The 27,386-nt window shown below is 43.3% G+C and overlaps 1 protein-coding gene across 7 annotated transcripts; it reads right to left on the bottom strand.

The window, feature by feature from the left end:
- Positions 1-491: 491 nt before the first annotated feature.
- Positions 492-22,861, bottom strand: LOC308166346 (kinesin-like protein KIF2C). 7 transcript variants are annotated; one of them, XM_080540615.1, is made up of 22 exons: positions 22,704-22,861; positions 22,261-22,355; positions 21,425-21,514; positions 21,103-21,160; positions 20,953-20,997; positions 20,015-20,125; positions 19,627-19,767; positions 13,656-13,753; positions 12,796-12,900; positions 12,632-12,686; positions 12,211-12,373; positions 6,843-6,933; positions 6,668-6,731; positions 6,253-6,344; positions 5,814-5,956; positions 5,324-5,528; positions 4,922-5,032; positions 4,634-4,701; positions 2,538-2,640; positions 1,807-1,910; positions 1,337-1,433; positions 492-894 (listed from the first exon to the last, which is right to left on the bottom strand). In XM_080540615.1, exons 1-22 carry the CDS (start codon positions 22,762-22,764, stop codon positions 715-717), a joined length of 2,280 nt encoding a protein of 759 aa, XP_080396741.1. In that variant the 5' UTR covers positions 22,765-22,861; the 3' UTR covers positions 492-714. The 7 variants fall into 7 exon arrangements, with proteins under 7 accessions (XP_080396741.1, XP_080396742.1, XP_080396747.1 ...); XM_080540617.1 differs by having other exon boundaries at positions 691-894; positions 1,807-1,884; XM_080540616.1 differs by lacking the exon at positions 4,634-4,701 and having other exon boundaries at positions 2,538-2,630; positions 4,913-5,032.
- Between the last annotated feature and the right edge of the window lie 4,525 nt (positions 22,862-27,386).

The following is a 27,386-nucleotide window of genomic DNA, read 5'->3' as shown; positions in this document are numbered from 1 at the left end:
ACGCTGGTGGTGTATTTTAAGGGTTAGGGACTTTATCTGCTATGGAGACGTTTGTCAGGAATTAGACAGACCCAAAGGTGATTGCTTAGAACTGTTAGGGACTTAACACACCACCTGGGGTTGCACTCATAGGGTAGGAAACAGTTGTGCAGCCAGATTTGTCATGCATCAGATTTTGCTTGCAGGGTGTGTGTACACACAAGACTGACTTGTGTCTAGGAAAAAGGAACCAAAAGAATGTAAGTACTTAAAGAAAAATTAAGAACCTCCCCACACAGCAGGGTGCATTGTGGGTGATCTTCCAACTGTCTTTGTTGAGGTCATGGGGGTACTATGCAGCTCAGAGGGCAGCATGTGAACTAACTAGGCAAGGAAATTCTCACTACTTAAGATAATTAAAACATTAACGTACAGATGTGAAAATACAAGCATTAGACAAGTAGCAGAATGGTCAGCTCAGAAATAAATAAACACCAGGATCAATATTAGGTGTAAAGACAACTTTATTAATTAAAATTCAATTATATTTTCTTAAAATAAACATTTAAAACATTCAATGTAAAATTAACCTGTTAACTTTATTGTTATGCAAATACAGTTTTTTATTATTATACACGTAACAATAAAGAAACAGAGTTGCTCTGAGGGTGACATCTTTGAGAATGGACAGTCTGAGTTTCCAACACCCCCAGTAGCAACTCTGTTTCTTTATTGTTATGTGTATAATAATAAAAAACTGTATTTGCATAACAATAAAGTTAACAGGTTAATTTTTACATTGAATGTAAAAAAACAAAACAGTTTGAAGGTAGAGAAGGTCTCATCAGTGTTCTTTGGGTGATGTAATGGCCATTCGCTCACCGTCAACAGCCGCTTCCAACGCGAGGGCTGAGTCTGGAAAAGAAGACAGTCTGATTTATCGGTTTGTCTGCTTGCTTGGAAGTTCCAAACAGCAGCTTTAACCCTAGACTGTAGTCAACAGCCACAGGACATCCAGCCAGTAACATGGGGGCTCCCTCCTTCCCCGGCCAGCCTGCTGCCCATCCTCACAGGCCAGCAGCACTACACTGAACCCATGTCCCCATGACCTTGTACACCACCACAGGTAGCTTCTGAACTCTAGTCCAGGGGCGGCCATGGTGCAGGAGGTAGACTCGGCGTCTAATGATCTTAAGGTCGGCAGTTCAAACCCAGGCTGGCCTTCCATGGTGTGAGAATGTGTGTGAGAATGAGGCCATCGTAAAGCATTTTGGAATAAGGCGCTATATAAGTCAATCCACTTAGATCAGATTTAAAAAAATAAAAATAAAAATAATAATAATGTTTGTCCACATACCGAGCAGATTTCTGACGTATAGCATAAGCTCTGTGATGTTCTCCCTGACATCATAGGTGGCCTTCTCCATGGGCTTGAGGAATTCGCGGGCCCCTCGCTGGAAACACAGGACAACAGAACACTGCCATTAGAACAGATCACCGCCATTATCTCAGCACTGAAGCAAATGTGTCATTGGCCTTGAATAGTGCTAGACCATATGAAAGTGTATGTACAATATTTCATTTTCAAATCCGTAGTTATTTCAGATCTGATTGACGACAACAGCATATTATAATTTGTTCTACAGCACTTCACAGTATAAATCCAGCATGTCAGACAAAGCATGTTTGAGTCAGGTGTCTAATGCTGTATACACCATGTTGGTACAGATACTGAGATATCTGAGATACTGTACAGTATATGTTCATTTCCATTGTGCAAGTCTGACAAATGTTGTCATTAAGTTAAGTGTGAACTAAATGACATACCGACAGCTGCTCGTGAAACCTCTCCTCCAGCTCAGCCACCTGGGAGACGGCCTCGTAGACGCTGGGTACAATGGAGTCCTACAGGATGTGACAGCTGGGTTAGTCTGGGTACAATGGAGTCCAACAGGACATGAGCTGGTTAGTCTGGGGGTTTCATCTTGTCTGTGAAGTGCATTGTGTTGGGTTCCGTGTATGAAATGTGCTAGAAATAGTCGGATTTGAACACTGGCCCAACCACCACTTTTGGTGACTCACCACAGCGGAACATCATGTACATTTAAGACTTGCCTATAGTCTATTTTTATTTTTTTCCTTTCCGTAACACTTTATAGGCTTCGACAAGCCCTGCAGGGTTTACCAGCCCTGTAGTTTTTATTGCTTAATGTTGTCGTTCCTTTGTGTGTGCGCGCAAATCAATATTTAGCAGTTCAAATGAAGAACCCCGTCCCTAAAGGCAATGGTGTGAACCCACAACCACCAGGGGGCCTCAGTGAGTGTACAATGGACCAACACAACAGCAGGGACCAAGGAAGGCTGTATTATGAAAGTACCAGTGGAGGAGGTAGAAGGAGGAGTTATTGTATGGAATGGAATGAGGAACGCTTTCAAATCCTGGACAGGCTGGGAGCAGGAGAGAGCAGGAGGCCAGAGGCCTTCTCCGTGGTCCCTACCCCCACCAGCCTCCCTGGACATGAGAGCAGGATGCCAGAGGTGTGCTCCGTGGTCCCTACCTCCTCAGAGGAGCTGCTGGTCGCCATCTCCTCCACAGCGAACCCTCCATTCTCCTTAGATTCCGCTGTGTTGGCCTTGGACGCCTCGTTCAGCTCCTTCACTCTGCCACCCAGAAACAAACAAGAAGAACCTCAGAGACATGGAATGTGTACACTTGTACCATTTAGCACAGTGGTTCTCAACCTTTTTTGGGCCAGCGCTCCCCTGTCCATTATCCAGGTCTCTTACTGCCCCCCATCAAAAAAAGTAGGCTTATTTTCTTCCCTGAATATTAATGTTGACTAATATTCTGTGTTATATCACAGAACAACAATAACACAGCAGCGATTTCACACATGTCCGGTGCAGAACAAACAGTAGGCTACAAAACTGTATATTACAACTAACATTGTTTGTTTTTTTAAGTGTGCTGGTGTTGCATTTCCAAACTGCTGTTTTATGATGGTAATATTTATTCATTTTTGATTGGACTTTGGGGGGGGGGGTGTCACAATATGGCGGCAAACGCTAGGGGGCTATTATTAAAATATTTTATTTAGTATTCTATGGTATTATTTTCATAAACTGACCACTTAGTTCGAATTTCTCATATCAAAACATAACAAAGTTCCAAAGTTCAGAGCTCTGCGCTCTGGGAGCGCTCAGAGATGGGTGCTCTGACTGAAAACACGGTTTTGCCCGAGCAAACTGACCGTTCGTGCATTTACGAACGTACCCGTAATAACACTGCTGACAGCTGATCAATCGCAAGCAGAGTAGTGGTTTCCTATAGCAACAAAAGACGCTGACAGCTGTTCGGAGTGCTTCGTGTGTTCGTTTCCAGGACATCAGAGGAGCAACAGATCACAAAAAGCGATCGTATATTTTAGTTTGTAAACGTTAAGACGAACACATCGCAATGCTAACCTCAGAATGGCACTAGGGATAACATCCACAACAACACTTAACAGTAATACATTTATGTAATATACTGTGATGAACCTGCGAGGGGAGGGGACATTCGTAGCTGATTTCTCTAGGTTAGATTATTGGTAAGCGACAGAGAACTTTCCGGACTGGTTTATTACAATACGATCGCTTTTTTGAGATAGGTTGTTCCTGCTGTGATGTTCTGGTATGGTGGTATGGTATAAGGCAGGGGTGCCCACACTTTTTTGACTGCCAAGATCTACCAGTCTAGTTTCAACATCGCAAATGTACACGCACGTACTACAAACACACACAGTTCCCAGCCTGCATAGTACAATACACGTTCTCTCTCTCTGTCACACAGCCACACAGGAGAAGACCATCACAAACCCTCCCTCTTTGCTATTCTCACTCACTCACACACACACACACACATTTGCCAGTCTGCATAGGGAGCCATAGCACAAACCCTCCCTCTCTCTCTCCCTCCCTTAGTATTTTGTAGTTGGCGCTGTTGACTGCGCATGCGTGGTGAACCGTGTGTTAGGTGAAAAGATCAGATCTCAGAATGGCTTACCTGTACGTCAATCAAGTGGCAAAAGCCATAGTGAGGATGGATGATAGACAAACTTTTTTTATTATTATATTTTTATTTTATTTTTTCAATGCCATGCGATCTACCCATACTACCTTTGAAAAGACGGTTTGTCCGAGCGAACTGACCGTTCGTGCATTTACGAACGTACCCGTAATAACACTGCTGACAGCTGTTTTTCATGAGAAAAATACTTTATGCGTGACCGCCCGGCGCCCCCCAAGAACACCTCAACGCCCCCCTTTTAAAAATATTTGTTCCAGCGCCCCTCGATGTTGTCTGAACGCCCCCGTTGAGAAATGATGATTTAGCAGATGCTTTTAGCCAATTCGATACAAATTAGAGATTACAGGGACAATCTGGTGTAATTTAGGGCTAAGTGCCTTACTCAAGGGCACACTAGTGGTGGTGTTCCCAGGTGAGACTGTAAATCATGATCACCTGTCCTACTCACTATTCCCTACCCCACCTCCTCAACTACTAAATATTGTTTTGTACATTGTTTACAATGTACAGAAGCCTGAGACTTCACTATGTATTATTATTAAAAAAATTAAAACAATTATATATCTGAGATGTACTGGACTGTACCTGTCTGCATAGCGTAGTGTGTTCAGTGTGTAGTCGCAGGAACTGATCCCTGGTGACACCATGGCAATCTGGAATAAATAATTAATTATATCACCTGTCAATCATGAGGAATGGACTCCTTAGTGCCTACTGGCTAGTAAGACATTCGACACAAGACAGAATGGGGAGAAAATAAAAACATTCTAAACTACTTCAACCCCACATTACATTCTAAACTGTACCTCTACTGCCACCCATCACCTGTTACATGACATACAGGAGGAGGTGAATCCCAAGCACCGTACGCACCATGCATGTCCTGGAGTTCACCCCAATGAAGGAGTCTCGGAGCACCTGGGTGAGCTTGCTCATTCTGAAGGGGATGTGGTCACTGTTCTGACCCAAGGAACGGATACACTCCTAGACCAGGGAGAGAGAGGGGGCGGGGGTTAGAACACAAAGATGGAGAGAACAGTAGAAAGAGACTGACATGGGAAGAGGGTTTTGTGAGGCTCTACAGAACGTTCTAGATGCACACTCGGCATGTGATCAGATTTGGCCTTACCACATCAGACAGGTAGAGCAGTAGTTAGTTGTTACAATATCTACCTTGAGAACAGCAGGTTGTTTTACAGTGTCTACTTTGAGGCAGCAGGTTGTTTTACTGTATCTACCTTGAGGGCAGCAGATTTAGGGAGACGTCTCCAGTACCTTGAGGGCCAGCAGGCTGCGGTTGATCTCGGCCGTCTCCACCATGGTGGCCCTGTCGTTGGTGCTGACGTCTGTGCCCCGCTCGTTGCCCGCCAGGTCCACCAATGAGAACTTGCCGTACAGCTTGTTCCTCTGCCGCAGGACCACCTGCAGGATGGCGTGGGAGCGGGAGGAGTTGGCGTTGGCTGACGTCTGGCCTGACGTCCTTTGGGGGGGGGAGGGGGTTAGAGACGTTAGAGACCACCGAACTTGAAACAGACGTACGTTTTAATGCATTGTTGTTTACAATGTACAGTAGCCTGAAACATCCGTACATGCATTTTTTAAAAATAAAATGACGTCAAATTATTTACTTGACTTAAGTCATCAGATTAAAGGCCTAGACCTATATACACCTTTAGATATTTAATCAATGATAATTGGTGCCGTATTTGCCCAGAAAAACCTTCGAATAACCACATGGTGAGCTCTGGTCCAGAGGTGAGCGTACCTGCAAGCACTGCCCAGGTCCACCGCCTTGATGACGTCTTCGGGACAGGACACGTACATCTCCTGCAGGCCCACCACCTGCACCTGCTGCTTCTCATCCTCCAGCACCCTCAGCTTGGTCTTCTTGTTCAGCAGGTCAAACACCTGGCAGGTGGGAGGGAAGGAGCATGGCTGTTAGAGTGACTGAGGCGATGAGACATCACACGTTCCCAAGAGACACCCGAAATGGACTACGCTTGTATAGCGCCTTATTCCAAAGGCAGCAAGCTACCATGCAAGGCGCCGGCCCGCTCATCGGGAGCAATTTGGGGTTCAGTGTCAGACACGTGCCCGGCTGGGGATCGAACCGGCGACTTTGCGATCAAAGTCCTCGCTGAGCATACATCGACGCTCCCCAAACCCACAACTATGAGTATGATGACATGTCCCAGCTAGCTCACCTTGCCGTTGTAGATCTCAAAGAAGGCGACGTAGGGATCGAGGCCCAGGCCAGCGTACCTCCAGTGGTTGAGCAGGGTGAACACGTCCTGGGCTGGAGATGGACCAGGGGACAGGTAGGAGAGAGGGACCAGAGGACAGAGAGGGACCAGGGGACAGATAGGAGAGAGGGACCAGGGGACAGATAGGAGAGAGGGACCAGAGGACAGAGAGGGAGCAGGGGAATGACGGGTACAACACAGAAGGAACGAGGTGTCATGGACTTAACTGAAGACACAGGTAGATTTCATGGACTAAAATAACTATTTAGACCCATTTTGGGGGGGGGTTGTCATAAGTGGTATTGAATCGATTCTCAGACACGTTGACAATCAATCTCAATATTTATAATTGAGAATCAAATTAGACAATAACTACCTGCCAACGCATAGATGCCATTTGAGCTGATTTGGGTCTTCCCTGAGAAGTCTCCTCCCATCGTCTGAACAGGTAGAAACATAAGGGAAGAGAAGGAACGAAAGAGACAAACTAAGACAACTGCTACTCCCAGCATAGGTACCATAGTATCGTAGGTCAAAGAGAGAAGACTCACATGGGTTTTTCCACTGCCAGTCTGGCCGTAGGCAAAACAAGTGGCCATCCCTCCTTCAAAGACGGCCTGGACCAGGGGCTTGGCCGTGAACCTGTCATGAACATCCTTATTTTACTAAATCAACTCAAACCTTGTTTAAAAGAGCACTTCAAACAGGCGTCTCAAAACACTTAACAAAAACATGACAAGAATATGAAAACAGAACTTATAAATATGGAATATAAAAGGTTTTTAACAGTGAAATAATAACAATGGCAATGGGGGAGAGTGTTGCTAAGAGAACATACTGGTCAGGGTATGCAAATGAGGAATGCGAAGAATTATCCTACTGAATAAATGCAACAGAATCTGGACATGGTCAACTTATTGTATTACTAGTCTTCCTGTATTACTATTAGTGTCTTCGAAGAGGATAGCTTGCGAGTAGGGGTGGGACGATTAGAAAATGTCATGTCACGATTATAGTGGGCAAAATAATCGCGATCCACGATATTATCGCGAGAATTAAAAAAAAAAAAAAAAAAAAAAACTATTTTTTAGAATGCCAATAAAACACACTGTAATCACTTTAACTTAGATTTTGTTGTATTTTTATTGAATCATGTTAATAACATTAACATCATTTTAAAAACATCTTGACAAAAAAATCTTTAATAAAATCTTAAATAAGGTAATGATAAATTATACGGTATCACTGCATAAATAAAGGAAAAAAATACTGTCAAACAAAACTTGAACACTGACACTTTTCTGTCATCAAACTGAGTGCTAGCCTTGTGGCTTAGAGACTTGAAAGCTTCAAGATAGGAAGTGCAAAAATGTCAACATGTTCACTTTTTCTGCCTTATGCATGTGCCCACTAGGGGTGTAAATCACCAGCTTCATCACGATACGATATTATATCGATTTGTTTGTATGACGATACAATGTTTGACGATATCACAATGTCAGTCACGATACGATTTCGATTCGATTCGATTCAAGATCGATATGACGATATGATCGATATGACGCGATATCATATGCCAATCTAACACAATTATCAACTCACAAAAACAATTAGAATATTATTTGACCATTTTATTTGTGAGCTCTTCCAGGTATCCAGCATTTAAATCATATTGTATTATACAGTATTCTTCTGTTACAAAAAGAAACATAGACCCGTTCACTAGTCTCACAAACAAGAGATATTCAGCTTTAAAACATTAATGTCCTATGAAACAAAACTGGAAGAACTTGTCCCCCCTTTTTTAAGGCAGGATTTTTGTAAACGTTCACTTTTTTACTGTCTCATAAACACAGTATTTTTAACAGTTAGAACTGAACCAAGGTCACCATTTAACCTACAGTATATTTGTGCAATAATAATAAAATAATAATAAATAATAAGTGCAAATGCAGTACAGTGCAGTACATCTTATATACATTCTTCTTAACCAAAATAAGTTAAGTATATCCTCCAGTGTTCTTCTTTGGGAGGTTTTTCTTCAAAAAAACTAACTGATCAACATGTTCAGGAGACAAAACACTACGCTCTGAACGCAGGTCAGGATAATTTTTAATATAGGGCCATCCATCACACTTCCTCTAGGAAGCACTGATCTGATATGATGTGTTGATTGGTGAAAGGTAAGGCTATGCTTGGACAGTCATGTTAGATCACTGATTACGGGAGTAATGATTTACCTGTAGATGTTATCAATAGGAATTTTGTTCAGGTTTATCCAATGAAATTGGACAAGCAAACCGGAGTAAAGTAAGTAAGGTCCAACCTGCAGCCTTTGCCCATTCATAAGACAGATGCTTTGCCAGAGCATTGACCAATCACAGTCGGCTAGACTAGAGCATTGACCAATCACAGTCGGCCGTGGGCTGGCTTGGCAGTCGCAGCTAAAACCGCTTCGCTGTTCTCCGCCGCAGTCACAAAATGCAGAACACACAGTGTGCAGCGCTCTTTGACTTTGTAATTTGCCGCTGCTAGTCGCGCGCTGCACGGAAATGGTGACAGTCACGCAGAATGTGCCATTTCAAAATAAAGGTGTATCTTTAAGATGACGATATAGATCGATATGTTTACATTGCATCGATGTAATCAGATCGTTAGTCAATGAATCGATGCATCGATGTGAATCGATGTATCGTTACACCCCTAGTGCCCACTGGCACTAAACACTCTCTCTGAAGGAACACTAGTTGCAGGTATGCATAGAAGCCTGCGTGCAACCCTGGAAAGGTGAGGCAATGGACACGGGGCCGATGCAGCCATGGTGAGAAGGCTAGCATACGTTAGTGACTGACTGACAAGGCTGACTTGACAGTCACGTTACCCATGCACAGGGCTCTACAGTGCGACCATTTCACTCGCATTTGCGACTAAAAATACATCTGTGCGACTAGAGAAATAAATTCACGAGCACATGTGCGAGTACAGTTTTTTTTAAAATTATTCTTATTATATATATTTTTTTATTCTAAAAATAAATCTGCGCGAACCGTGTGGCCACATTTTAAGCCGTCAGCCAGCCCGCTACGACCACGGGAAGTCATGTTAAAAGTGAAGTTACTTCTGTTAAACTGGCGCTAAGCTAACATCGCTAATCGCTAACTCCCTCCTGGGCCTTAAAGAGACAAGCGCCCTTTTCTCATCTCAAGCTTCATTAGCTTCATTAGCTCACCACATCTACAGATTTGGTCCCACACACTCCAGATTTGAACCCAAGGTTACAACCAGGGTTAACTACCCAGGGTAGAAAGTAGAAAGCTCTCAGACCTTCAGAACCCATTGAAAGTAGTGGAGGTACTCCAGAAGTCCAAATGCATCTCTAATCCTAGGAAACCCTAGGAAGCAAGTTTCCTAATGGCATGAAAATGCAACATGTTGTACTTGAGTGTGGCAGAGAGGTGGGACCCCCGGGGATGGTGGTGTGCTAACAGCTAGCCGCCGCAGAGGCACCGTGCTGGGCTGGCCAACTCCACATGTCACCACCCCGGGCAGCATGGGGCTGGGGACTGGTCATCTGGATGTGGGGTAGTTTAATACCCCTAGATGTGGAGTTGTCTGGCCACCGTGTGTGACTGATGTAGCCTGACCCAGCAGCAGGGAGGTGGGCAGCATGGAGACAGACCTCTGCATGGCCTGGCTGGGCTGCTAGCTGACAGACCTAGCCCTAAAGCCTGGCTGGGCTGCTAGCTGCTAGCTGACAGGCATGACATGGATGAATGAATGAACATGCTGCTAACCAGGAGAACTTGACACAGCTAGTTACCATAATACAATGCCATCAACTCTGCGTCTAATAGGGCTGTAGGCATGGGCCAATGTGTGATTTTGGTGCAAAAATTACATTTTTCACTGTGCTCCTAAATTTCTTTGTGTGCTCCTAACATTTTTCATTTAGGAGCACATGTGCTCCTAGTGAAAAAGGTTAGCGTAGAGCCCTGATGCAGGCTGAACAATCGCGCGAGACAAATTTCTGTGAGGATATTCGCGCGCGGCTCATGTGAGAAATCTCAATTATATTACTATTTATTTATAACATACGATTATTACATCCTCCCTCTCGCCAGTTTGGGGCAACATAGACTTCTCCCCTGGTGCCACGGATAGGGGTTTCAAGCGGTGGGACAGCAAAGGGATGGTTACTATCAGACATTTATATGATACGGAAATACTACTTTCATTTGACCAATTATGTAAGAAATATGACCTACCACGAAATGAGTTTTTCAGATACCTTCAGATACGAAGTTTTTTAAATAGCCAAAAAGACACTGGCCTCTGTCACCAACCCTCTCCGCTGGAAAGACGAGAGGCATTCTGGGGCTTGGGTATAGAGCACTTTCGAAATATGATAAAGGCAAACCTGCATTTACGCCCAAAGACTGGAATAATGACCTGAACATTAATACTGATGCAGCAACTTGGTCACTAATATGGCAATCGGCAAACGACATCTCAATCTGTAATAGGACGAAGGAAACGCAATTTAGACTACTACAACGTTTGCAGATTACTCCCCAACTTAGACATAAAATGGATCATAACAAATCGGAAATGTGTACAAAGTGTATTACCGAGGTTGGGAGCTTAGTTCATTGTGTTTGGACTTGTAGATATATAGATGATTACTGGAAAGGTATAGTGGATAAAATTCATCTAATTCTAGATGTTACATTGGATAAGGACCCCATGTGTCTATTGTTTGGGTTGCCAGACAAACAACTTAAAAGTATGCATTCCAAAAGACTTCTGTGTAGGATATGGATAGACTGCAAACCGCCTACAATAGCTGGATGGCACAAGGTAATTTTTGATATGATTCCTATGGAATATCTGACATATAGGTATAAGTGTAAGATAAAGACATTCTATAAGATTTGGTCTCCGTTCTTAGATTATATTGGTACCAGACTGGCTGCCATTGTAATGAAAGGTTTGGTGGATTACACTCAAGAAAGTACACAAGACTAATGTGTAACAGATCTACAATGTATGGGTCACAATATTATTTACTGTGCTGGTGTTGTGCTGCCGCTGTGTTTAGGACTGTAAGACATGGATGCTGTCTCCGATGGGGGTGATCCCCCCATATATTATGGCATTTGTTGTCATTTTCTTTTCTGTTTATTTCTGATATGTGACATGGCCTCCTCCCCCCCTGTTTTTTTGTTTTTGTTTTGTTTTGTTTGTCTTTGTTTTTTGTTTGTTAGTTTGTTTAAAAAAAAAGAAAAAGAGAAAGAACATTTTCTGTTATTGTTTATGGACAATGTGCATAACAAAGTGCAAAACTAGTTTTCTACTATTAATGGGACAATAACCTCCCCCACGGATACTAGTTGTTGTTGTTATGTCCTGTTGTGTACATGTCTCTGTGAAACTCAATAAAAATATTAACAACAACAACAACAAAAAACACACATAGGTCACATACATTAATACATACAATAAAAACAAACAGACAGATCAAATCATGATACAGGGGATGGTACTCCTGCTGAGCATTGCTGCCTGACGCACCTCCAACAGTGCCTTTAGAACAGGTGTGCTGTGACACCTCACTGAACACCTATGTGGGCCTAACTGGGTCATCAGCTGGGGACCACCAGTCAGACAAAGCAGTGTTTATAAAATGTAGTGCCTATTTAAAAAGTCCAGTCATTTAAAAATAATAATAATTAAAAAAAAAAAAAAAAAACGATTATGACGATTATTCAACTAATTAAAATTCTCCACGATAAAGTTATCGCGGGTGTTTTTATCGCGATTAACGATAAACACGATAATCGTCCCATCCCTACTTGCGAGTAAGGATATAATTGTACTGACGCATCGTACCCCAGCAAATGTGACAAGCGTTGCCCTTACCTGTAAACTAGGTCATTGGTGGACGTCTCGTCAAAGGAGTAGTCGAAGTGGAAGAGCTGGTTGTCCAGGTACTTGGTGAGGTCCACCTTGGTCTTGGGTTCGTGGACCAGGAGAGCCCCGTTGCCAGGGATTGATATCACGTCTGTCTCTTTTCTCCTCAGCTCTAGGAACAGACACACAGAACAAAACAAGGAGCAAATAATGTAGAAATTATCATATAAAAAATGGCAGCAATGAGGTATATAAACAAACAATTACACAAGAGGCTTTTGAACATCCCCAGGGGGGCACTCCATCAACTCCACTAAAGGAAAATCCAGGCTTATTCTGATAAATCTCACAAGAGTTATCAAAAATAAGCCTGGAATTTCCTTTAGCGATGTTGATGGAATACCCCTGGTCGTTTTTTTTCATGACATACCTTTGTTGTTCAGCGGACGCTTGCGGACGCACACACAGATCTTGTGAGCTTCTACCTATAGACCAAGACGACATGTTCTAGAACACTATAGAATGGAATATGGAACACATGGAATGCTATTGTATCTTTAGAATTCTACCTTCCAACCCGTCCTCTTGTCTTACCGCATCAGACGGGCAGAGGGGAACTTTGCTCATGGTCTCACGGTACTCCTCAATCATTTGGTGAAACTGCTTGGTTCGTGGTTGGTTTACATGTATGTCTCCAAACTATTAGGCAGAGGAAGTGTTAGGGTTAGACGATGTTTTCATAAATGTTAAATGATAGAGTTGAACGATGTTTTCATAAAAGATATAAATGTTGGAAAGAGAATACTCTTGGGTGTGCAGTGTGAGCTTTGTGCACCCTGTGCGCTGGGCTGTGTATTCTCTTGCTCATCTTTCCACTCCTTATCGGGCCTCCGCTTCCTGGCGTTGTGTTATCCAGGGGCCCAGCGGTGGAACTGTTTATATTGGGCTGGGCATTCCATGGAACTATTTATGTTAAGGTACATTTCCATGAGAATGTTTGTGTTGGGCTGAGCATTCCATGGAACTGTTTATATTAAGCTGTACATTTCCATGAGAATGTATATGTTAAGCTGAACATTCCAATGAAACTGTTTATGTTAAGGTGCTTTCCCATGAAACTGTTTATATTAACGCGGTGCTTTGCCTGCCCCTTTTCCATTCGTGTTACAATAAAGGCTGACTTGGAAGAGCGAAAGATCAGATCGACTTTGACTGGCCCTTAACACGGTCTCTCTGAATCGCTCTCCTTGCGCAAGAAAACTGAGCTCTTTTGACTCTGGGTCTCTTTGTGTCTGAAGTCTACTACGGTCTGTTGAACTAGCGCTGGGTTAGCATTACCTGCCTTACAACCAGGCTGAATCAGAATATAGCATTTAACAGTAGCTAACAGGAAGTCAATGTTACACACAGGCAGGCAGACACAGACACACTTCGAGCGAGAGTAGCAAACTTACTTTTCCCTTCTTGTGCTGAAGGTCAGTGCTTTTGACAGCACAAGACACCCTCTTTGATTTCTGTTCGAGGTTTTGTGGTAGTACTGATTTCCTTCGGACTGAAAGATAAATAAAGCAACATAATTTCAGTCAGTCATATTAAAGCGGCACTTCAAACTACCCCCCCCCCCCCTCAATTGATGTCCAGATCACTCACAACATAAAACGGATGAACTCAATATTAAGTATTTTAAGTCGCTTTGGATCTCAGACTGAACACCCAACAATAGTTCACGAATTTTCTCCACCACTAATTGATTCAGTCCACTAAAGCCCGGTACACACAAGGATTTTCAAAATCTTAACAGATTTTTTTATCTGAGACAGACCCCACACATGAAGATGAAAATTCTTGGATTGAACAGCCTTGATCGTATTGTGTGAGGTGTGCGCCGATATTCCCATCCGAAAAGAAGAAGTCAGCTCGCTTCTTGAATGAATGAATGGTCTTTGTCATTAATACAGTACAGGTACCATACAACGAAATTTAGGAGGGGGGGCTCCCCTGGTGCTTGGAAAAAAGACAAAAAACAAGAGGGCCACGGGTAAAATAAAAAAGGGAAAAAGAGCTGGTTTACATAAATAAAGGCCAGTGTTTCCTCTACATGCATTTCATCGTGGCGGGCCGCCACGATGGAATTTCCTCCGCCACCATTCAGATTTCTCAAAAAAAAAAAAAAAAAAATTCTCCAAAAAAAAAAAAAAAAAAAAAAAACATTTTAGCTGATTAAAATATATCTGATCCTAGATCAGCGCTATAATGGATGTTGACTAAAAGTGCACCTAAATCCACGCCCATCTCTCTCTAACCGCTGATCCAAAATCAGATTAATGACATTCAGTTGACGACGTGACACAAGGGCTCCTGATTGGTCTAAATGTGAACTGTGGTATTATTGTTATTGTGTACAGGCCACCGTAGTGACATCCGGGGGGTATTCCATCAACATCGCTAAAGGGAAAATCCAGGTTTAGTCTGATAAATCTCGCGAGAGTTCTTACAAATATCCAGGCATGCTTGAGTGTGTTGTTGACAATCGTTCATGTCCTTCATTAAACGTTTAGCTTTGTCATTTGATACGCCGCCTACGACTACCATCTCTCTGCACTACAGTAAACAGTTAATCAGTAACGTTAGCCGCTTTTGTGCTCATGTAGGCCTACTTCGTATTATATTATAGCTGATGATCTTTGTGTGTGTATGTGACTGTCAGTCACAAGTTTATATTCTGTATATTCATTATTTATCTTTTTTGGCCATCCTCTAGTTTTGGCTGTGATTAGAAAAAAAAAAAAAAAAAAACGCTGTTTTGAGCGCGCGTAAATCGCGCGCGCTACGCGCGCGGTCACGGCCACCCGCCACCATTGTAAACATTCCTGGAGGAAACACTGAAGGCTATGTACACTATCTTGATTGGCTACATTCCATCCACGTCACAATCGGACTCGCGAACAGGGTTGCCAGATGGGATTGACATTTTCCACCCTAACCAGTCTAAAACCGTAATTCCACCAAAAAAACCCGAGCCCATCTGGCAACCCTAGTCGGGAGTTGGGAGTTGCCCACACACATAAGGATTTTTGGTCGTAAATATTGAACACTGTGACGATCCACACTGGTACCACCAGTGGGCGCCAATTATCTGTTGTCTTGTTGACCCTCTCTCTTGGTTCCTGATGGGCACAGGTGAAGGTGATCATCCTGATTGTCCCAGGAACTTTAAGAGGGGGTCAAATTGATGGACTCGGTCTCTCCCTTGTCGACCAGCAGCTTGTTTGTTTGTTGTTACTATTACTTTATCATTATTTCCATTTAACATATATTATTCTTTAATAAATCTCCTATTATTGTTCTCCATGTGTCGTCTCCCTTTTTGTCACCTTGTCCTGAGCCAGGCAAGCGTAACAAATTGGGTGCTCGTCCGGGAATGAATTTGGTGAGAGCAATATTCTCTCCCTTTTCATAGTTGATATTCGGGATTGGATTGTTGGATTTGTCCAACTCTATATTGGGAGACCCGCATGGTTATTGTTTATAGTTATTGGGTTTTGGTTGGATTGGATGTAATGTATTGTTTAGTATATTTGGTACGTTGGTTTGGGTGCTGGTGACGAGGGGGAGCTGGCCGTCCGACTGTGCTGACAAGGACGTAACTCTTGGTATTGGCTGTGATCTTCGGCTGGAGTTTGGTGAGTGCTGTGTTCTATGCAAAGCAGAGAAGGATAGGTAGGGCGGGTGGTTTAGAAACCATCAGAGCTATACGTGAACCCCCGTGCTAGCAGTAGAAGCGCTTAACGCTTGTTTATTGTTTTCGTTTGTTATTTTTGGTGTGTTGAACGCGGGGGCGCCACCAGGCATTTGCTTGGTGGAAGAGTTGCATGTGAACGCACTGAAGACTAGCTGAGTGGTTAGTCAGTCATTACTGAGTTAGATGCGGGGCAGCTCTTACGAAGTATGTTAGTTACTTTTCTGTTTTGTATGTGTGCACAGTTACTCGCTTTAAATGGGCTGAAGATTATGGCTGATATGGGAGTAGTTTATAGGAGGAGTTTGTAATAGGAGGGGAGATTCCCGTTTGTTAGGGTTGGTTAATATTGGTTATTTGATTATATTGAGTTATGGATGTTTTTGAGGAGTTTGTGGCAGCTCCGTCGGTCGATGGATTGTTACAGTTAACGAAAGAACAACTGTGGAAGGTTGCTGAACATTATGAGGTTAAGCTTGAGGTGGTGAAAGGCCGAGCAAAGAAACAGGACGTAGTGGAGGCTTTACAGAATACATTAATTCAAAGGGGCATACTAAAGGGTAAAATGTCTGTCCCTAAAATATCCGTTGGGGTTGCATCTGGGTCCACTGAGTTAACATTTGATCAACAGAAAGAATTGTTAGCATTACAGATGGAATTTCAGATGCAAGAGCGTGAATTTCAGACGCGAGAGCAGACGCGAGAGCGTGAGTTTCAGGCACAAGAGCGTGCGAGGGACAGGGAATTGCAGTTTGAAAAATTGGCTCATGAACGGGAGCGCCTTAAGTTGATTGCTGAGGGAAAGTTATCTGACGGTGGAGGTGGCGATTCGAGTAATTCTAAGAGGGATAATATGTCTGTCATGGTTAGACTGTTGCCAAAGTTTAATGAAAAAGATCCTGATATATTCTTTTCACTGTTTGAGAGTGTTGCCGACGATAGGGACTGGTCTACTTCAGACCGCACCGCATTACTACAGAGTGTGCTTATTGGCCGAGCTCAGGAAGCTTATATTGCTCTTAATGGTAGAGAGAGGAAAGATTATGATACAGTTAAGGCCGCTATCCTTAGGGCTTATGAACTTGTTCCTGAAGCTTACAGACAGCGGTTTAGAAAATGGAAGAAACATGACAAACAAACTCATGTTGAGGTTGTAAGAGAACTAACCAGCCATTTCAATCGTTGGTGCGTGGCGGTAGAGGTGAATACTCTGGAGGATCTGTCAAATTTGATTATTTTGGAACAGTTTAAAACCATTGTCCCTGATCGCATTGCCACTTACGTTAACGAACACAAGGTGAAAACAGCAGGTCAAGCCGCGGTGTTGGCAGATGAATTTGTACTGACTAATAAGAGTCAGTTTGGTGAACATCGTTTTCGTAGCGAGGGGAGCCGTAGACATAATCCGAACGTGACTGACCTATTGGTAAATCGTACACAATTCCCTAACGAAGGTCCTGGTTATTCTGTCCCCTTTTCAAAGTCGGAGCATGGCAGTCAGAGTAGAGTAGATCCTAACTCGACATGCAATTATTGCCTTGAGAAGGGTCACTGGAAACAGGAGTGTCCTGTCCTAAAAGGAAAGAAAACCTACAGTGGGAAGGGGGGCTCTGTTAGACCGTTGGCTCTTGCAGTGCATGCTTGTGGGGCAGGAGTAAGAGTGTCTGGGGTTGCCGAGGGGTCTCCCTTTAAACCAGGGGTGATAGCATCCTCAGTATCCAGCCCACCTGCGGCTACTGAGTTGGCGGGGGCATTACAGGGCTCTGCCTCCATACAGATTAGCGAGGAGGATCCTGATTTTGGCCCGTTTATTACTACAGGTTTCGTTTCTCTGGTGGGAAGCCCACAGAAAGTGCCTGTCCAGATACTTCGTGATACAGGGGCTTCAGAATCGTTTATATTGGAATCGGTTTTGACATTCTCTCAGGAGTCAAGTGTGGGGACCAGCGTTTTGATTAGAGGGATGGGGATGCAGACTTTGTCTGTCCCCTTGCATGAAATTGAGCTTTGCTCTGATCTGGTCCAGGGGGTAGTGACCATTGGTGTTCGACCCTCTCTGCCTGTGGTGGGTGTGGCAGTCATTTTAGGAAATAACCTGGCTGGAGGAAGAGTGTGGAGTGATGTGCCCCCACCTCTGGTAGTTAGTTCTGGGTTTACACGACCAACAGGACCCGACCTTAGTGTGAAGGAGTTTCCTGAGGTTTTTACTGCCTGCGCCATGACTCGTGCTATGAGTTGCATGGACCCTAGAATTGATGATGGTAAAGAGTCTGATGGGTTCGCTCCTGACAGTTCTGTTTTTCAGTTGCCAGATCTGCCGCCGTCTTTGTCTCGGAGTGAGTTGATTTTAGCCCAACAGGAGGATCCTGAGCTGAAGCTGCTGCTCAGTGGGATTCAGCCTAAGGATGAGCTGGAGAGCTCTGAAAGTGGTTGTTTTCTCTTGGAGGATGTGTTGGTTCGTCAATGGCTTCCTCATAATGATTGTTCTGTGAGTGACCCAGTTTTCCAAGCAAAATTTACTGGTCCCTACTCTGTTGTACGACAGGTGTCCGAACGGAATTATTTGATCGATACTCCTAACCGTAGAAAGTCTACACAACTTTGTCACCTGAGCTTATCAAAATGTTATTATTCTCGTTCACCTAGGTCCGGAGTAGATACGGTCTTGGAGGTGAAGCCGGTTGTGTTGACCACAGTGAACGAGGGGTCTCCATCTCCATCCACTCCTGTGGTGGCAGCAGGGTGGGAGGAGGATGTGAGTGGGCCTGGAGTTTGGTTATGGTTTGGTTATGGTTTGGTTATGGTTTGGTTATGGTTTGGTTATGGTTTGGTTACTGTTTGGTTACTGTTTGGGTTCTGTTTGGCACTGGTTTGGGCTCTGCAGCACTTTGATGTTATGTGGGGGGGGGGTCCCATCCAGTGGTCGTTTGTTAAGATCATAACCCCCTGACCTTTTTGCATACTTTGCAGAGTCCGAGCCAGCGCCTTACCAGGTGAATCACTGCTGCCGGTCTAAAACTCTTGTCCTTAATCTCTCTTTCTCTTGCTCCTCCCTCCTTAAATAGAGCTTTTCCAGGTACCAGGAATTGCTGGAGGGTGGGCAGGTTGTAGGGGAGGTTGGGATTTGACGTTTAGGCTGTGTGGCAGAGATCACCGTTTTTTGTTGCCATAAACTCTTGTTATTATTTGTATTATTTGTAATCTGGGAAACAAATTAGCAGAGACCTTTTTAGTAGGCCTCTGTTTTAAGGGGGGGGATGTGACGATCCACACTGGTACCACCAGTGGGCGCCAATTATCTGTTGTCTTGTTGACCCTCTCTCTTGGTTCCTGATGGGCACAGGTGAAGGTGATCATCCTGATTGTCCCAGGAACTTTAAGAGGGGGTCAAATTGATGGACTCGGTCTCTCCCTTGTCGACCAGCAGCTTGTTTGTTTGTTGTTACTATTACTTTATCATTATTTCCATTTAACATATATTATTCTTTAATAAATCTCCTATTATTGTTCTCCATGTGTCGTCTCCCTTTTTGTCACCTTGTCCTGAGCCAGGCAAGCGTAACAACACATACAACATTTACGATTGTCGGCCCCGACCATTTTTAGTGTGAGGATTGGCGTCACCGCCACTAATGTCAACATTCCTGGAGGAAACACTGGGTTGTGTTCACGCAAAAATTGTATACCTGATCCTCCTCTCCTCAGCTCACATGCAGTCCTGGGAGAGCTAGAGTTGGTTGCCACACCCCCCTTATTGGCCTCGCTCATCTGGGGGAGGGTTGACGTCGGCCGATGGTGCTTCACGGCCGATGGTACGCTGACCACGGCTGAAAAGGGATAAATAACAGGCTTAATGAATATCAGGCGGTCACAGGAATATAGTGACAAGTTGAGTAAAAGTAGGGTGAGAGGGGACAAGCACAACATGGCAGCAATGAGGTATAAAAACAATTACACAAGAGGCTTTTGACCATCCCCTGGTTGCTTTTCCATGACATACCTGCTTCTACCTGTAGACCAAGCACACTCACACATACTTGCTTCTACCTGTAGACCAAGCACACTCACACATACCTAAGGCGCTGAGGACAGTTATTGGATACTCTGGAGACAGGGGCTCAGCCTGCGCAGGCACTGAGACAAGCGCAGGGGGTCGGAACAAGCAGGTCTGACGGCTCCTGGGAACTGAGAGAAGAGGAGTCAGACAAACGGCAGAAATGATCAGACCTGGGGGGTATTCCATCAACCTCACTAAAAGAAAATCCAGGATTATTTTGATTTTAGTCTCGACGAGAGTAATCAAAAATAAGCCCCTGGGTCAAAGGCATTTTGTGATCTGTGATTGATTTAGTTTGTCTGGTACAGAAAACAATGGAATAGTCCCAGAAGAACAAACCCCGAGTTGAATCACACCTTACATTCCTTTCACATATTATGCATTTGTCTCAGGAATGGAATAAATGGCCATGATGTGAAAAATAACTACAACCTCTTAATCCTACAAATGCCAAGAATAAGCAAGGTGGCAGTGGCCAGCTCTAACTACTATTCAATAGAAATTTCAACTGGGCAAATCAAGTCATTGTATTTTCAAAGAGCTTGCCGGTTAGAATATGCCAGAACATTGACAAACACCGGTGTATTCCCATACATGTAACAAAGTTTGAACAGTCATGCCGTGATCAATGTGATTTACACAACTGTGTTATGTTGTTAACTGGCATCAAGTGAGTGCTGTTCAAAAACAGAAACAGTCTGAGAGCAAGAGAAAGGGAGAGATTACCTTGGGCACCAGTGTAGATACAGTGCAGATTAGGTAGGTGATGAGACCCCGACATAGCAGAGCTAAAACCCATAGTATGTGCAGATTAGAAAGGGTTGTCAGGGATAAGCTTAGTTAGAATTCTGTCAATTCAGGAAGTTGAAATTACAACTGATGATCTCATTGAATTAAGCCCAGCCTGACAACAAATGAAGTGATTGGATGATTAGCTTAGGGGAGAAATGCAGACCTGTCTCTGTCTTTGGGGGGGCAGCTGGAATTGGAATAGCAACAGCTTATGGAAAGAAATATCAATAGTTAGCCCAACAATTGCTTAAAAACACCACATGTATTAAACTAACCTGACTACTGCCCACCACAGACTGTCCACTTCACTTACGATTGGAGGGGGCAGGGATGCCAGGGATCCTGGACGAGCGGAGGCGGCCTTCATATTTCTTTTGAGGAAGGACGAAAAACGCAGCAGCAGCAATGTCAGTCACTCCAGGCATAACAACCATTATGTTGATGGAATGTGTTTACAACACAGCATTATGGGAGCTCTACTGTACATTTACCACTATACAACTCCACAGGGGAGGCAGGTGGAAGTAGAAATCACCTCCTCCAACCAACAAGTGTGTAGCATCCTTGTATGAAATATGCTCTATAAATAAAGGACAAAATACCATAAAAAGTTACACATGTGTGGTGCAGTGTACCTTCTCTTTAGGTATAACTGGAGAAGGTTTAGAGGAGGTGATTTGTTCAAACAGCTCCTTGTTGAGGGACTGTAGTTCATCTAGTTCAACCTGATGAGGGGAGAGGGAGAGAGGCGGAAGAGAAGGGCTCCTCGTCAGAAGCAGACAATGTTCATAAACTCGCTCAACATGCAATTAATGCAATGGCCACACTAGCATACTACCTAGAAGGCATGGGCAATATGAGAGGGTGGACACTGGATACATGTGACAGAATTGTCATTAAGGCCACTCTCAGCCTGATCATAACATTGACATTTAGCAGACACCTTTATCCAAAGTGACTTAGAGCAAATGCATCTAAGTAAGTGAATCATCTATCCTTCATAGCAAGAAAACGTAATCTATGCTAGGGCAGCCATGAAGCTATCCGCTTGTTAAGTCTGACGTCAAAAGTGACGTTTAGCCATTTCCGAGTCCAAACCAGAAATTCCCCGCACCAGAGTACCTGTGAACTACAGCAGTAGAATGACAGTTTAATCGTTTTTTAGACTCGGATCTATTCATACAACAAGGGACACCGCACTTTCCCGTTTTCTCCATATTGTCAGGGTATTTGAGCCTCGGAAAAGCGCTATATAAATATAATGTATTATTATTATTATTTCGGCATTTCGAAGACAGCGCCTCAGCCAACGTTGGACCCGGAAACACGTCACGACTTAACAAGCGGTGGAAGAATTAGGATGTATTTCTCAGGCTAGTTATCAAGAGCAGTTACGTAAAGCGTTGTTGTTGTTGTTGTTGTTGTTGTTGTTGTTGTTTGGGGGGGGGGGGGGGGGTCAAGGGTCACTTACCTCCTTCCCCCTGCTTATCTTCTTCTCGTACCATTCAACCATCACGGTGCACTTCGCCCGGTCGACAGACGTCACGTTGGCAGAGTGCACTCGACCTGCACACACAACAACAAGGTCAACCAGCAGTGGCACATGTCAGCCACGTACGTGCTGCACACCAAACATTGATTAAGCTATCTACGTCTTCCTACTTTTTAAATAAATATTGTCCAAGTTAGTCTTTAAAATGTGCTCCATTCATTAGAAACGTTGTCCAAGACAGCAGCAGACAACATTGTAACTACCTACATTTAACGCATTATTCGGCTAGACAATATGTTTCAATGGATTGTCATAACTACTGTGTCGTAATACTGTGATACATAATTAACCCCAATGAACCTAGCTAGCTGCATGGCTAAATCACCTGGCTAAGAAGAATGAGCTAGCTGCTAACATCTTACCATCACTACGACTAATGTCCACAGTTAGGCCGACAAGGAGGTCCGCAATGATTGAATCCATTCTCCAAACTGCAAACACAAACCCCCACGCTTAAAAAGTAAAAAGCGCGTTTTAAAAGTTGTCCGCTGATTCTAGCTGAGAGTTGGTTGTCTGCTACTCTCACTAACCGCCCAAAGGTTTGAAACGTGTTCCGTCACCGGAAAAAGAAGGTGGACATAATAGGTGAATGACAACGGTCATTGGTCGAGAGCTAATTCATTGGATATGAGGATATCTCCTTCAGGTACGTGATTTACTGGGCGCGGTTTTTTCTGTGACGACCCGAACCAAATATGGTCTTAACACCGGTTGAGCTCGCCTACGGCCGCGACTGGACCATTCACATGTTTCCGCTGCTTTACGTGACGTCTAAATTAGTGGACGGGTGCGACCAGTCATCAACAACAAAGTAGCTATTTCAAATTCAAGATTCTTTATTTGCCATACAAAACAAATAGATTGCTTTCGCTACCACACCGCACACTGATACTGCTGAGTCTGATTGATACATACGAACATTTAAGGACGTCGTGAGAGGAGAGAAACGTGAAATCAATAAGGTGTTGGTTTATTGGATGGTTGCTATGCTAACATGTCAAGTCTAAAAGCGTAGGCCTATTGATTGTAGAGTGTATTGACGAATCCATGTCTTATTCCTTCCATGTATTCCATATTTAAATGTAGTTTATTTGCTCACATTAACTTACTGGATTGGAGTCATCAATACGCTATCTATCTAGGTGGCCGTAATGGTCTGTTGAATGCAGAGAGAACTTGACTGTCAAATCTAGTCCTCCAGAACGTCAGTGTATGAGAATTTTCGATTGTTTCTCCCTTACCCATGACTGATTGGGTTAGGCTATGTTGTCCATAGATATTATATATAGGCTATAGTTTAGATATGTATGATGAAGTGTACTTTACACACAGATTCAAAGGAAAGAAGGAAAACTGTCAGACACTTCAGTTCTCCATACATACATATACATACAATACATTGAGGCTATATTGACACTGACTACACCTGTAGCTGGCACAAACTAGTGCTCCCTTTCAGCTTTATTATGACCTCAGAGGAGTGGGACGCCTGCAGTCAAGCACTGAAGTTGAATGTTTGCGTGAAAGATGAAGAGGAGGATGTTGAGGTGGACACCGCAGTGAAAGAAGAAGAGGAGGATGTCGAGGTGGACACCGCAGTGAAAGAAGAAGAAGAGGAGGATGTCGAGGTAGACACCACAGTGAAAGAAGAAGTGGAGCATGAGGGGGAATTCACAGTTAAGGAGCCAAAGGAGGATGGGGAAGATGTCACAGTTCAAGGGTCTGAGGAGGAGGTTCAGGTTTTCACTGTGAAAAAGGAGGAGACTGATGTTTTCACTGTGAAAAAGGAGGATGAGACTGAGGAGGAGATAGAGAAGGAGGAGGCTGGAGTAATCATTTGCACAAGTAAGTACAAGCTTGAAAATGGGTAAGAATTTAGCATGAAACTGTAGGGGATGGTGACAGCTCAAAGCTACCACAGTGACTCCCTTTATGGTCATTGTATATGTTGCTACCTGCATGCTAGCTTTTGATCTGTTTCTTTGTCATCCTTCTCATCCACACTGTAGAGAGCCCCAACCCCAGCTCTGAGAGTGGGAGGAGCTTCTCAGCATCAGGGAGTCCTCAGCAGCACCTGATGATGCAGGAACTTGACTGGATGGCACCTGTGGAAGAACACCCCCAACGCCAGAGACAGAAACGTCACTCCTGTCCTCAGTGTGGGAAAACATTTGCTGAGACAGGAAACCTGAAGCAACACATGCGAACGCATAGCGGAGAGAGGCCGTACCACTGCTCTCTGTGTGGGAAAAGCTTCATCCAATCAGGACACTTAGACAGCCACAAACGCACTCACACACAGGAAAGACCGTACAAATGTGTTGACTGTGGGAAAGGTTTTGGTCAGCCAACCAATTTAAAGAAACACCAACTCACACATACCGGAGAGAAACTTTTCCAGTGCTCGGAATGTGGGAAGAGTTTTGCTCAAGCGACCAATCTGAAAAGACACCAAAGCACACATACTGGTGAGAAACCATTCCAGTGCCCTGACTGTGACAAGAGTTTCACTCAAATTGAACACATGATACGACATCAGCGCATGCATACAGGGGAGAAGCCTTACAGCTGCTCTGACTGTGGGAGATGTTTTTCCCACCCGTTGACTCTGAAGAGACACCAGATCATCCACACGGGGGAGAAGCCACATCAGTGCCTGCTGTGTGAGAAAAAGTTCGCCCACTCTGTGACGCTGAAGAGACACAAGTTCACACACACCGGAGAGAAACCGTTTAAGTGTTCTCAGTGTGGGAAGAGATTCACTCAAAAGGGACATTTAACACAACATCAGCGCACACATTCAGCTGAGAAGCCTTACCCTTGCTCAGGGTGTGGGAAGAGTTACTTTTCAGCCGCCTCTTTAAAAAATCACAAGAAAACTCACTCTTACCCCCCAATCCAATGCAAGCCTGACTCTCACATGCCATCACCAATGCCAGTCAATACCCTGTAGAAACACAGATTGCCCTATCTGCACATGTGCTTTTATTGAGATTAAGTGTCTTTTCAAGAAAGAGAGATATGTGTCATGCTATTGCCGGTTACTCTAATGTAACAGTTTGTATTTGAAATCAAAGGATTACTATATGGTCAAAGTAGAGATTTTCAGCTTTAATTCAATGATATAAATCATAGTGTCCAAATGAAGTACGTATGTTTAGTATTTGATTGACAATCCTTTGCATGCAATAACTGAACATGAAGACTGTGACCTATTGACCCCAGCAGTCTTCTCTGGTGGTGCTCAGCCAGGCCTGTACTGCTGCCATCTTCAGTTGTTACTTGTTTTGAGGTCTTTTTGTCTAAAATCTTATCATCAGGAAATCAAATGCATCTTCAATTGGATTGAAATCTGAAGATTTTTCCACTTTTTGGCCATGAAAAACATCCCAGCTGCTATGCAGTATGTTTGGGGTCATACTGTCTGATGAAGCGCCATGCAATGATGTATTTACTTGTACTCGACAACACTCTGTATGACACTCCTTATAGTTGAAACTCACTTGATATGTATACTACAAGTGCTGATGAAGTGATGAATGAATGAATGAATGAATGGTCTTTATTGTCATTAATATAGTACAGGTACCATACAACGAAATTGTATGTAAAAAAATGTGTTTAAGCCGTACAAAATCTTTTGTATAGTCCATTATATCTTCCCTATGCAGTTTAGAGGTGGTTCTTTGAACTGTTGGGCGACAGTAAACGGCCAAGAACACTCTGTATGTCACCCCTCATGACTGAAATTCATTTGGTATGTATGATATGTATGCTAAAAGTGTGCTGAGTAGAGTGATAGTAAAAACTGTAAACAAATGTATTTGTTTAGTCCGTTATGTGTTGCATACCAGCGGTGCAAACGTGTCACCTTTCGGTGGAATTTGCTGTTTTTACCTCAAAATAGGTCACCCATGTGAATCGTGTAGATCTGCAAAATAAATATTTGGGGGTGGGTGGGGGGACTATATCTCAGTCACATGATGCACGAGCTAACATCTTCCTGTCCACTAAACTCTGCTGCTGTTGAAATAACTTTTAACTTCAGGCAGCTAGGTACAATTCCAGACAGAGTGGAGAACACAATCACGGTAAACTGTTTTCGAAGTAATTATGCTGGCGGTCAGGGCTGCCGCTATTTACATGTGCATCATTGTTAGACCACCGTTAGTACTAGCGATATCCATTTAGCACCATTAGTGATAGTACTAGAACAATTACAAAACCTTAAAAACACAAATAATACATTCAGAGGATTACATTTTTTTATTCATAGATGGGTCAATGACGGATAAGGTTTTCAGAAGTGCAAAAAGTTAAAAAGTGAAATGATGTATAACACATTTTCCATTAATACATTTTTTTGGGGGGATAGATTGTCATCATTCGGTACAACCCTTATATTTATATTTAACCAGATTCCTAGTACAGAATGATTATTTTTGGTTGTACCGAATTATTTTCTTCAAGTTAACAGTTAAAACAGGCACATGTTTAGCTACCTATGTGAGAACTTGAATGAATGAATTAATGGTGTTTATTGTCATTAATACAGTACAGGTACCATACAACGACATTTAGGAGGGGGGCCTCCCCTGGTGCTTGGAAAAAAATACTAAAAACAAGAAGGGAAAAGAGCTGGTTTACATAAATAAAGGCTATGTACACTATCCACTATACTATACTACTATACTATACAATAAAACACTGTGCTGTACTCTATGCTATGCTATAAATATCCTAACATTTCCTATATCTGAACCTTATGTACACAACTTGACCTTGAGCTTGAACTTAGCAATATAAGAATTCATATTAAATATATCTTTCTAAAATATTTCAACATTTGCAGTGTGTTTTAGCGGTTGTACCGAATTATGTGATATTTGAGGACATTCATAACAGGGAAAGTGCATTATCAAACATTTAAGAGAGAGCTGGCTACTTTTCTTCTCACTCAGAGGGTCTGCTGCAGGGGTCTTAATGATGTCATATCCTGTCACATGATGATTATCAGTTGATTTGATCCAAAATGGTGCCTTGAA

The sequence above is a fragment of the Nansenia antarctica genome (assembly GCF_963989245.1).
Source record: "Nansenia antarctica genome assembly, chromosome: 1".
Lineage (NCBI taxonomy): Eukaryota > Metazoa > Chordata > Actinopteri > Argentiniformes > Microstomatidae > Nansenia > Nansenia antarctica.
The sequence above is the reverse complement of the archived record's forward strand: the minus strand, read 5'-3'. Positions and strand labels throughout refer to the sequence as shown.

What these genes read in the sequence shown, in the direction of transcription:
- LOC308166346 (XM_080540615.1), bottom strand. Translation starts at nt 22,764, where the DNA reads ATGGATTCAATCATTGCGGACCTCCTTGTCGGCCTAACTGTGGACATT. An exon ending in GCTGAGGAGAGGAGGATCAG is followed by an intron (nt 13,754 to 19,626) that starts GTATACAATTTT and finishes TTTATCTTTCAG; the next exon opens with TCCGAAGGAAATCAGTACTA. An exon ending in TGGCATCTATGCGTTGGCAG is followed by an intron (nt 6,345 to 6,667) that starts GTAGTTATTGTC and finishes GTCCATCTCCAG; the next exon opens with CCCAGGACGTGTTCACCCTG.